At 35.8% G+C, this 12,003-nt stretch overlaps 1 protein-coding gene across 2 annotated transcripts; it reads right to left on the reverse strand.

Annotated features, from left to right (window-relative positions):
• Window positions 1–7,518: 7,518 nt before the first annotated feature.
• On the reverse strand, window positions 7,519–11,548 carry LOC142621646 (uncharacterized). 2 transcript variants are annotated; one of them, XR_012841820.1, is made up of 5 exons: window positions 11,406–11,548; window positions 11,146–11,228; window positions 10,908–10,998; window positions 8,196–8,320; window positions 7,519–7,681 (listed from the first exon to the last, which is right to left on the reverse strand). XR_012841820.1 is itself a non-coding variant. In XM_075794958.1 (4 exons), the coding sequence occupies exons 1-4, from the start codon at window positions 11,432–11,434 to the stop codon at window positions 8,290–8,292; spliced, it is 234 nt and encodes a 77-aa protein (XP_075651073.1). In that variant the 5' UTR covers window positions 11,435–11,548; the 3' UTR covers window positions 7,945–8,289. The 2 variants fall into 2 exon arrangements, 1 of the variants encoding a protein (XP_075651073.1); XM_075794958.1 differs by lacking the exon at window positions 7,519–7,681 and having other exon boundaries at window positions 7,945–8,320.
• Between the last annotated feature and the right edge of the window lie 455 nt (window positions 11,549–12,003).

The following is a 12,003-nucleotide window of genomic DNA, read 5'->3' on the forward strand; positions in this document are numbered from 1 at the left end:
CATAACCGGAATAACCGGTAAAAAAAGCGCACAGAAACCCCACAGTACAGGACCCCAAGTCATACTTTCAACAGCCACGTGTCCGATCTTATCCGTTTCTCACTTTTACCTTTATAAATAGTAACTAAACGGCTGAACTAAAAACCACCCCCTCTCTTGCCTCAGATCAGAGCATCTTTGAAGTTTGAACGCTCTCTCGCTCTCTCTCTCTCTCTCTCTCTAAAACTCATAAACACACACTTTCTCTCTCCAAAGAAACTGCTTATTATGGCTACGAATCTGCTTCCCTTTCGGCCGTCGGTGATCAGTGCGTGTGCCTCGTCGGGTCAGCGGAGACCCGACCCGAACAGCAGAAAATCCGGTGGAGGAGGCGGATCCTCGTCGGCCAACTGGTGGACCCCGCTATTCGGCTGGTCCTCGGAGCCGGATTACATTGATTCCGGAAACAGCAGCAACAGGAAGAAGCGGAGCGAGTCGGAGAAATTGGAGATGGAACCGGATCTTGCGAGAACCCGAACCCGGTTCACCCCGGGTTGCTTCACGGAGGAGAAGGCGAAGCAACTCCGGATGATGACCAAGGAAACGGAGTCGTTTCATGACAAGATGTACCACTCCGCCATCGCCTCCCGCCTCGCCTCCGATTTCAAAAACAGCTCCGATCTGTGACTCTTAAAGCTCCGGCATCAGCGAGTTACGGCTATTTTTCAAGATCCGTACTAAAAAAAATAACTTCATAATATTTTCTTTTTCTTTTTTGGTGTTGAAATTGTTTTTTTTTTTTTTTTTTGGTTGGTATTTTTCCACAATGTATGGAAGATGACTATGTGAAGGAATATGTGTTAGAAAAATGTTAAAATGAAGGTGATGTGATTTGAAACCATATGTATGTGTTTTAAAATGTGATTAGTTGTGGGTTACGTGGAATATAAGATAATGGTGATGATGTAGCAAATGTAATTATTGATGTATATGGTAATGTTTTTAATTATAGATTTGCTATGCTTTGTGGAATTTTGTACTCAAGGATTAATTTAATGATAATCTTTGAGAGTGATGGGTGATGACTTAGATTTTAGAGGGTCGTCTAGATTTTATTATTTAAATGTTCATTAAAATTGAGATATGACTTTGTCAAAAAACAAATAAAGATGATTTGATTGATGGCAATTTTGGTGCTAACTATTGGATTAGGTGTTTTAATCGTTGCTCTTCTTTTGGAGTAGTGGATCATTGACTCACTAAGCTTTGGATTACAGTGAGTGAAATTATTAATGAAGGTGGGTTTATCATTGTGGGTGAGGGGTTTTGGGTATTGGATAGAGGTGAATGTATTGGATCAAAAGCCCATCAACTTGGCTATTCTACTCACATGGATTTTGGCTAGATTCCCCAACTTTTCCTAGCGGTAATCAAGTATCCAAAAGAGGAATATTCCTATGTCTAAGGATTTTTTTTTTTTTTTTTTTTTTTGAGAATCATGTCTAAGGATATTTATTTGTACATAATCTTTCTTTTTTAGTTTTTGATCACTAGAATTTTTTTTTTCTTTCTTTTCTAGTTATATTTGTCATTGGTCAAAAGGAAGAGAGGGGTCAATAATTCTTACTTAAGTATATTTTAATTAAATTTTACTAACAGGTGCCTTTAGGGTTTAAAAAGTTATTTTAAATTTTTTTTTTTATAGAAATATGAAAAAGTTACCAATTTTGTTGACAACTTTTTTCAATTTTTTATAAAATGCTTTAAAAAATGAATGATTAATGTGTGCCCTAAGAACATACATTAATTTGACATTTTTTTTAAAATTTTTAGTACTCCTTTTATTTTTGAGTCTAAAATTTCTAAAGGGATAATTACACTAAACCCATCTATGATTTGGGCGAAAATCACTTTGCCTACCCGTAATTTGAAAAGTGTCACTTAACTCACCTGAAGTATGTTCCGTTTGTTTTCCGTAACTCACCTCTATTAAAATCATAGATAAATAGGTATTTTTGCTCAAATTTTATATCTCTCTCCTCCCAAAACAAAAAATAGCACAAAAATGTAAGAGAAACAAGATCAAAAAGTGGTATTTCAGGAAGAACATGAAGAACATACCAAATAATAAAAAAACACCTACAGCCCCTCACGACATCTCTATCTCTCTATTTTCTCTCTCTCTTCCCTCTCTTTGACCCATAGCCCCTCACGGCACCACCACCATCACCACCACTCACTGCTGTGTCAAACTAACCCAGCCACCAACTCACAACCAATGCACGGAAAAACCCACCATCAATTTGCCACCAACCACAATCTACCACCACAAACCTAGCAACCATCAATCACCAATTTGCCACCATCCATGATCCACCATCACAAACTCAGCTACCATCAACCACCGATCAACCACTATGAATCCAACCACGATTCACTACCAAACCCATTAACAAGAAAAAAATCAAAAACAAAATCTAGCAACCCAAACCACAACCACGATCCACCCATCAAAAACAAAATAGAAAACAAAACCCATTAAACCACGACCACAATCCACCTAAAGAGAGGAGGCATGGCGATGAAATCTAGAAACCCAGCTACCACGAAACCCAGACAAAATCTAGCCACACCACCATTGACCCATAATCCACCACAAAACCAACCAAAATCCACTGCCACAAACCCACTACCATGGCCAAAATCCACCACCATCAAACCCACAAACCATTAAACTTGAAACCCACATTGAACACGGCGAAACCCACGGCTTGGGTTGGCGAGAGTGAGGAACTGAAGAAAGAGTCAGCTCACCTGGCCAAACTCATCCTTACAACCCACGACCATGTTTTCGCAAGCAGACCGAACCTTCTCTCAGTTAGTACCTCTCCTTCAACTGCTCAGACGTCACTTTCTCTCCCTACAGTCTTTACTGGCACCAAGCCAGGAAGATCTGTGTCACTGAATTGCTCAACTCGAAACAAGTCAACTCGTTCCAACTCGTCAGAGACAATGAGGTGAATCGGTTGCTGGGCTTCGTGTCAGCTCAGTCCAAGTCCGAACTTGACCTGGGTAATATGTTTTTCGCTCTAGCAAACGATGTGCTGTGTCGCGTGGCGTTTGGGAAGAGGTTTAAGGAGGAGAGTGGGGAGGACTAAGGGCAGAAGCGTCATTTGGTTGGGGTTTTGACTTAGACACAGGCCTTGTTTGTTGGGTTTCGTTTAGGCGACTTTTTCCCATATCGGGATTGGGTTGACTCACTGAGCGGGTACACGAAAAGGTTGAGCAAGAACTTGGAGGATTTATGAGCTGTTTGTGAAGAAATTATAGAGGAACATATGAAGGAACAAGGTGTGAGAAGTGGTAAAGAGGATTTTGTTGATGTTTTGCTTCGAGTACAACAACGCGAGGAGAGAGACATAAAATTTTCACAAAACCCTCCCTTTTGTTCTTATTTCTCTTGCATTTTTGTGCTATATTTTGTTTTGGGAGGAGAGAGACATAAAATTTGAGCAAAAATACCTATTGACCCCTGATTTTAACAGAGATGGGCTACGGAAAACAAACGGAATATACCTCAGGTGGGTTAAGTGACACTTTTTAAACTACGGGTAGGCAAAGTGATTTACGCCCAAACCACAGGTGGGTTATGTGTAATTACCCCATTTCTAAATTACCAAAATGGTTGATAGGGCTTAAAGATAACTTGATGAAAGAGTTTAATAACTTAATTAATACATGACTTCAATGGATTGTTATTTGTGCAATAATGGCAATGAGTCTTTGGAACATATTTTTAATTTTCTTGTAGTGTGATTGGGTTGCCAATTTAATTTGGCTGTTAGATCCTGAGTGAAAGAAAATGGTTACATGGGGGACAATCAATGTGGCTTTTTTATTTGGACGTGACCCTAGTAGTATCTTAACCACTCTTGGTCTAAGACTTCACACCACAATCACTAATGAGTTATGTAAACAACCTACAAGTGGGGTATAAAGAGTCGCACCATATTGCTAGTGGGGGAACTCAAACCCATTCTTTAAGGCATGTTGGCTCAAGCCCTTACCACTAGGTCAATTAATGTGTTGGTTGGCCGTTAGATCTTGGTCATATGTTATAAAATGTCCATTACTGAGTGGAAGAAAATGATAATCAACCTAAAGTCTAGCCTAGGTTTAGAGAGTGTAGAAGCTAAAGATTTCCAATTATATGCCACAATTTTCTATAACTAGGTATGGATGACGAGAAATAACGTTAGAATGGAATTAATCAAAAACAAACCAGAAGAGTTGTGAAGTAGGTTAATAAAACTTTTGAGGAACACATGCAAGATTGGAGAAATTAGCCTCAAAAGGCCAATCTTGGACTCCCCCACCCAGGGCTTGGATAAAAGCTGAATTTTGATGCTATAATCAGGGAAGGTAAATCCTCAGTGATACTGGTGCAAGAAACCACAGAGGAAATATAATAGTGACATGGACAAAGTAATTAGATCTAGCTATTAGAAAAGTTGTTTGAAGGATTCAAGAGAATTGTCCTTGAAGGAGATGGTTGAATGTCATTGAACCATTAAAAAACAAAGAAGTTGCCCCTCACCAAAGTATCAAAGCAATTTTGGAAGATATTTTGTATCTTGCTAAATCTTTAATGTATGTAGAGAGGACAATGTTTCCACCCATCTTCTAGTCCAATAGGCTACTCTTTTGAACTAGGATGGGCTAGTTCTCAGCTCAAACTTGTCGCCATTATTAAACCCAGGTTTTGGATAAAGATGGTCGAAACCCTCCCTTGTGTCTCCTCTGTTTTGTCTTAAAAATAAAGTAATACATGACTTCCTGCGTAGGAGCATCTGCATTAGTCATTATACAAGTGTCGGGATGGACGCTTACAAATAACCCTATTGAGCTTACAGTAACGCTCTTGCACTTTTGAATCAACTTAATATTGATAAGACCAAAAGCCTCTTGGCCTAGTGGCATTTCCAACTCCCTCTCAATCGAGTGAGCTCACTTACTCCGTTTATAGATGAACTCCCTAACCCAAAGGAGAGAGAGAGAGACAGGTTACACCTTTAGTAAACTAACTAATTCAAATTGTGTCAAGGATTGGAAAACTCTTCATAATTTATTTAGTTGGAATCTTATGAAGAAAAGAAAATTCTTTTCAAATTCCAGTTTAGAAATGCATTTTGAAAAAAGAATATTCTTTTTTAATTTTAAAAAATTTTGTAATTTATTTCAAGGAAAAAAAAAAAAAAAAAAAACCTAGAAGCTGACAATTATTAATCTTCATTTTATTTTATGATACAAGTTAGTGAGTGTCTATTTGTATCTGAACAAAGTTTCTCTCCAAACTAGTTTAGAAAGAAACCCTACAAACTCATCATATATCTTTATATTGAGTGTGAATTTTGAAAATCTAACAGTTAGATTGCATGTTCTTATTACATTCTTAATGCTTACAAAATTTCAAGAAGATCAAAGATCAATTGCTATGTCATCAAATAAATGTTATAATTTCAAGTTTTTGTGATTTAAAATTGCATATAAAAAATAAGTTAATTGATCAAATAATAAATAATATCCAATTTGAACGAAATTTGATAAGTATGTTAAGAATATAAGGAACATGAAATTCAACGGTTAGATTCTCAAAATTCACACCAAAAAAAATATAAATATATGAGAAGTTTGAAGAAAAATTTTGTTCAATATTTTAGTATACTTTTAGTAAAAAAATTAAATAAGTTGATGACAAACAGGCAAGCTGCTCCTTTGATTGGTCACAACGTCCCCTTCACACTTTTCAACACCCTGGCTTCACTTTTGTCTTCTGCTTCTGCTTCTGCTTCTGCACGCGTAGAAGATGCCATGCTGAGCACAGAGCAAGGCATGCATCCTACGGTCATAACTCATAAGATTTGCTGGTATCAGCACCTAGTTTTGTGAGGAAAAGGAAAAAGTGAAGAAAAATCTATGGGCCTATTAGTCTTACCCTGCGTGGAAAGACCGTGCGTTACCCTGTGTTGCTAATTGCCAATTCAAAAGAACAAAAAAAGCACGAACCTTCATTATCCACATGCTTTTACTAACATCTCTCTGCCCCGCCCAGAATTGTTTTACGAACAACACTGGTTATCCTTTTTGGACGCATTAAGAATAGACAAGTGGAGTTCCAGAATATGTCTACTAATTGTTCGAATACAATGCATTTTAATTTTTAACAAATGATATTTTGCTAAATTATCACATTATGGAATATTCAAAAATTCAACGGTCCCCAATTTGTCAAATTAATAGTGGAAATTAAATGAATCGGGTGTCTATTTTTCTTGGACATAAATATATTTTAGAAGTATACAAAGGGAAAAGTTCAAGTTGCAGTCACCACCCCTATAGTCATAGTTGTTAAGGTCTTAATATGGGCTAAGTAGTAAATTCAAAGTTTGAATATTCTACTACGATTATATGAAATTGATTACACACAAGTACTGTTATCTCCCACCGCATGAAGCTGCTGATAAACCAGAATGGAGCTATCTCTAGGTGGAGTATGTTTTTTTTGATATTTGAGTATATTAAACAGGTGTCCTTAAGGCAATTGTTAAGAAAAATAAAATGAATTCCCATTTTGACCTACATTGGGTAGTAAAGGTGGCTAGGAAAAGTTTTTTGACTTAGTTGAAAATTCTACCTTAACCATTGCCGTTAGGACACTCAATAACAGGATTCTTAAGTTATAGCTTAAGTTACCTTAGAGCACTTGCAGCAGTGGAGCTAAATAGCTATATAGCTATTTTAGCTCCACCAAAACACCAAAAAGATGAAGAAATGTTTAAATCTATATTTTTTAAATTATTACATACGCACATCTATAGATAGATGTGCACTATTCATGAGAGCTAAAAAAAATTAATTTTTTATTTTGTGTTCACATTACTTTTTTATTGTGGTGTTTTTATTGTAGTGAGATGTATTATTTTATTGTGGTAAATATATTATTTTATTTTGATGTTTATATTATTTTATTGTGTTGAAAGCTAAAATAGATCCACTGCTACAACATGTGTGTAGGTAAAATAGATAAAGTAATTTTTGGTAGAGCTAAATTGCTAAATTTTTAGCTCCACTACTGTGAATGCTCTTAGGGAGTACCTACCGTCTCTATATTGTATAGCCCCCATTAGGCGTTAATTCCTTAGCTTATATTTGCAAAAGGGGTAGATAAAAGGAGAGGAGAAGAGAGTAAAATGACAGGAATATGCTAAAAACTTCATTCTCGAGGGAGAGGGGAGATCTAGGTTGGTTTGGGAGAGGAGGAAAAATTAAAAACAACAATATCAATCATACAAACAATTTTTGTAATATTGCTGGCCCATCCTCAGAAACACACAAGAAAATTTTGTCAATAAGCTATGGAGGATAAAGGTATAAGCCTCCAAGAAACATGTGAAAAGTGCTGGCAAACGGTGGTCCTGGATATACATACACCGTTAACTCTTTTTTTTTTTTTTTTCTTTGATTTGACCCTCAATTAACTTTTACTAGGAGCAGAAACTCTAAATTTTATTTAACAAATTTTTTGTCATAGTATTATCATGATAAATTTCAAACATTGCCCATGTAAAATTTTAAATGGATCAGTGACCTGGAATGCATACACCACTGACCAAACACTCTTATGGTACATTCAGATAGGTGCCTGCAAGTGCAACCAGAAATCTGTGTTAGTCCCATGGCAGAAGTTCTGCCCAGGCACAGGCAAATAAACTGTGTTTGTGTCGGTCATTTTCACACCCACCAAACAAGCAATTCTTTTTGGCTGAATCACCAAGCAAGCGTTTACTGTAAAATTATTTATCCCAATATATGATGCACCATGACAAGCATGTCTATGAGTCAATGGTAAAGCAGCATTTTAAGAGTATACAAGTGGGAAGAAAATGAGGCAAATTCAACCAGACATAACTCATACGCATCAGGTCCATTAGTATTTTAATCATCAATATTAATAATAATGTTTCAAATAATTGAGCATCTATGATTTAGTAAAGCACCATGTCCATTTGGTAATTATTTCAAATTGCTGCTAGAGACGCAACACTGGATGTTGATCTCATATTTTTGGCTTAAGGGTAAAAAATAAAAGTACAATATGCTGTAACCACTCCACAATAAATGGAATGAGAAAAATACAACATCAAAATCTTCCTAACCTCAGGGTGCAACAATAACATCTGAACAAGATCCGCAAATATATTATAGTTGGCTGTACTCTGTAGGCCAACAGATCAACCCATGCGCCATGCATCACTTGCTCTCAGCATCGTATATATCTGTTCTGAATATGTCTATCAAGGAAAAACAGTAGCACAGAGAGAAGACAGCAAATATAGGGTGCTTGTAAACAGAAAGAGTAGTTTCAAGACCACATAGAATGATATATTCTTTATTAGCATTGTACATAAGCTTGGTTATAGTTCCTCAATATTTACAGTGCGTCTTGCTAATTTTAGTCAGGATAATATACGAAAGCTAGGGCAATTAATTGGTAAAAGCTTAAAGAGAGTATAGGAGCTTCTGAAGTTTGAGTAAAGATGAAGGGAAATAATGAAGAGCGACTGATTGAAACTAAGATACTCTTTCTTTTGTTGATTTAATCAATTCACATGCAATTGGAAGGGAAATAAATCAGGCAGTTCTTAAAAATACAGAAATATTCCAACACCTAAAATGATAGTACTAATGCTCAAATCCCATAAAAGTGAGAGCCTTGTGTATTGGGTACAACCCTTTCTTATGCCCAAAGTCGTGTGTATGGTCCAAATATTTCTTTGTAGAACTATCATTGCAATATTTCAAGCAATAGCCTCACTTCCAACTTTCGGTTACAATATAATGACTCCCTATCATTTGAATGATGAGAAAATAAATTAGAGACAATGATAAACAGAGCGGCTCAGGTGTGAAATAGATCCTTTTGTTATGAGTAGGGAATACTCGAGCAGATGAGATCCCCATAACTTCCGCTAGCAAACAAGTTTTACAAATATTCACCAGATCATCCTTTAGGGAACCAAACAACCAAAATCCTACAAAGACCTACTGACTCTAAACATCAAAACTTCCTTGAGGATCACATGCTCTTACAAAGAGATGGACATGGTAACATGTTATTACAAAGACATATTACTCCTTCACAAACCTTTTTAAGGATGAAATTAATCTTCCATAGAGGGAGTTTTTTTTCACAATAAATTCAATAGTTCCAATAGGGAAGAGGGGATTTGAATCCTAAATGTCTCCGTTGGAAATACCAGGAGGTGCTAGTTGAGCTACAAGGTTCTTGGCTTCATAGAGGGAAAATTTACCTCAACATGGAAGCTCATCATAGTGACAGCTGCTTTAGGGTCAGTTTGGGTGGAGGGAGAGGTGGCTGGAATGTACATTAAAACATAGGGTTAAGTCACAAGAGCCTAGACATGCTTAGAAGGAATAACGATATTAAGCCATGATTCTTAAGTAATTAAAACATCTATAAGTACTCTGATCTCCATGTAGAGTGCAATATAATGTAAGGTGTGATCTAGTACATGCATTTATGCTAAGACGTCCCCTGTCTAGTCACCAAAGGGACCCATATAACCAGAGGAGCTAAGACGTTTGTAAGTGGTTGTACAAACTTTGATACTGGTGCTGCAAAGAACAATAAAAATTGGATCAACTTTTTTCGGTGTCAACCTGGATATGTATATTAAAAAAAAAAAAAAAAAAAAAAAACCTCAGTTCCAAACATGCAAGAAAACAATCTCCAAAGCTGGGCTTGCCACCTTCCCTTACCACAAAAGGCATAAAGGTGTCATGACTCGAGCCACAATTATAATCATAATAGTGAGATTCCTTAAAACAAAATTCTTCAATCACATATATCCAACAAATCCATGGGAGAAAAATCACCCAGCTTCCCTCGGAAAGGAATGGCTACTTAATTCAATAAACAAATGTTGCAAAAAAATACAAGAATTTCTAGACATCAAGGCCAAACCCCCTTTCTCCATAAAAGAAGTCCACATAGAAATCACAACAGGAAATGTAGTTCAATTTACAACAACTTAACTCCATAAGACAAAAGATCCCATGTCATTATGCTGCGAATCTAACCCACGTTGCGAAGGTTAAAAATTAAGTACAGCAAAAACAAAAATTGTAGTAAAGGGCTTTGTAGCTCAACTGGTTAGCATCTCTTGTTACTTCCAAGAGAGACATCCAGGGTTCAAATCCCCCCTTCCCCATTGTAACTATCAAATTATAAATAAATAAATACAAACAAAAACCAAAATAATAATAATAATAATAATAATAATAATAATAATAATCATGAGAGTGAAAATAACTCTAATTGTGGCTGTGCTATTTTGATAAAGGAGGCGGGTTATGGCAAGTTGACATTCGACGTAAAATTTAGTTACGGCAAGAGGCATTATGCCATGACTTCAACTACAACAGGAAATGTAGTTCAATTTACCACAACTTAACTCCATACAACAAAACATCTCATTAGACATTATGTCATGAACCTAACACCCAGCTTACACATAAGGTAAAAAATTAAGAAATACAACAAAAGCAAAATTTTTAAATCTTGAGGTAAAATAACTACTCTTGTATCTATGCTTAGTCTCGTATATTTTGTTACTAGCTTGTCCCAAGTCATGAAAAAGTAGGAGGGTTGTAGTAATTTAATGGCCAGCGTAAAATTGTTATGAATGAGAGTGAAAATAACAATCTCCAATTTTCATATGCCATACAACAAATGCGGTGCAATGCTGCAATTGTAATCAATACATTCACAATACAATCAATTAGTAAAAGGAACCCAGAATCAGATTGCACTGTAACACAAGAAATAAGAAATTTGAAAAGGATACACCAAATAAAAGCCATGAGCAAATGCCCCAGCCAGCACAATAGTAAACAAACGGTCCCTCAAAACCGGATTCTTCCTCAGGGAGAGTCGAACTGAAAAAATTCATAACACCCATAAACAAAACACAGAGAATAACCAAAACCCACGAAGGAAACATGATCCAATTCAACAAAAGCAAAAAAGTTCAAAACTTGATATGTGAAAAAAATAATAATAATAATAATAAATGGAAGACTTACTGAGAGGAAGAACAGGGGCATAGATAAGAGGGACCAAGAACTTATATGGGGGTCCCTTGTTTTGCCTCCGTATAGCAGCCTCTCTTTGAGATTATATACATGCACGCAAATTCAGAAACAAAATAAGAATAAGAAAGGGTTTTGTTTGATCAAAATTAACAAATAGAAATACATACATGCAACTTTAAAACCTAAAATAAAAATAAGAGATAAAGATGTGGGTGTTGTGTGGAATTGAATTACGGGGAAGACAGACTTACTGGCTTGAGGGATTGGAGGGAGAGGCCATGGCGGATAGAGATCTGGAAAGATTTGCAGAAGGTGCGCTGAGACAGATTTTTTTTTTTTTTTGAGAATCCTCTGAGAGACAGAGATGGGAATCAAAGATGGTGTGCGTGCGATATAATACAAAGTTTTTGGGGTCTGTCGCTTCTATTGACAACTTTTTCTCTGCCTCTTCAACGACGTGCCGTTTGACGACATTAAGGTTTTGATAAATAAATAAATTTAATTATTAAAAAAAAAAAAAACTTTTCCGGGATTTTTTTCTAGTTTTACTCAATGACAAGTTTCTAAAATTATTCTCCCCCTCATAATTAAAATTCATTATTTTTAATTTTTAATTAATGGGTATATTAAAATATTCAAAATAATTCTTACTTTTTTTTTTTTCAATGGGCTGAGAAAAGATTTGTCATTGCAAGCCTTTTGGTGCTTGATAAACTTTATAATTAATTATAAACTAGCTTATAACATCATACATACATATATATATATAAATACACTTAAAGATATACAACAAGATGTATAATATAATTCTTATATATATAATTTAAGTACTATTGATAGTCATTTTTA

The sequence above is a fragment of the Castanea sativa genome, chromosome 1 (assembly GCF_040712315.1).
Source record: "Castanea sativa cultivar Marrone di Chiusa Pesio chromosome 1, ASM4071231v1".
Classification (NCBI taxonomy): Eukaryota; Viridiplantae; Streptophyta; class Magnoliopsida; order Fagales; family Fagaceae; genus Castanea; species Castanea sativa.

Bases quoted from the DNA above. Each gene is read 5' to 3' on its own strand.
- LOC142621646 (XM_075794958.1), bottom strand. From the start codon at position 11,434: ATGGCCTCTCCCTCCAATCCCTCAAGCCA. The intron at 10,999-11,145 runs GTAAGTCTTCCA...GAATTTTTTCAG, and splicing joins TGCCCCTGTTCTTCCTCTCA to TTCGACTCTCCCTGAGGAAG. The intron at 8,321-10,907 runs GTATCCTTTTCA...AGACATATTCAG, and splicing joins GCTCATGGCTTTTATTTGGT to AACAGATATATACGATGCTG.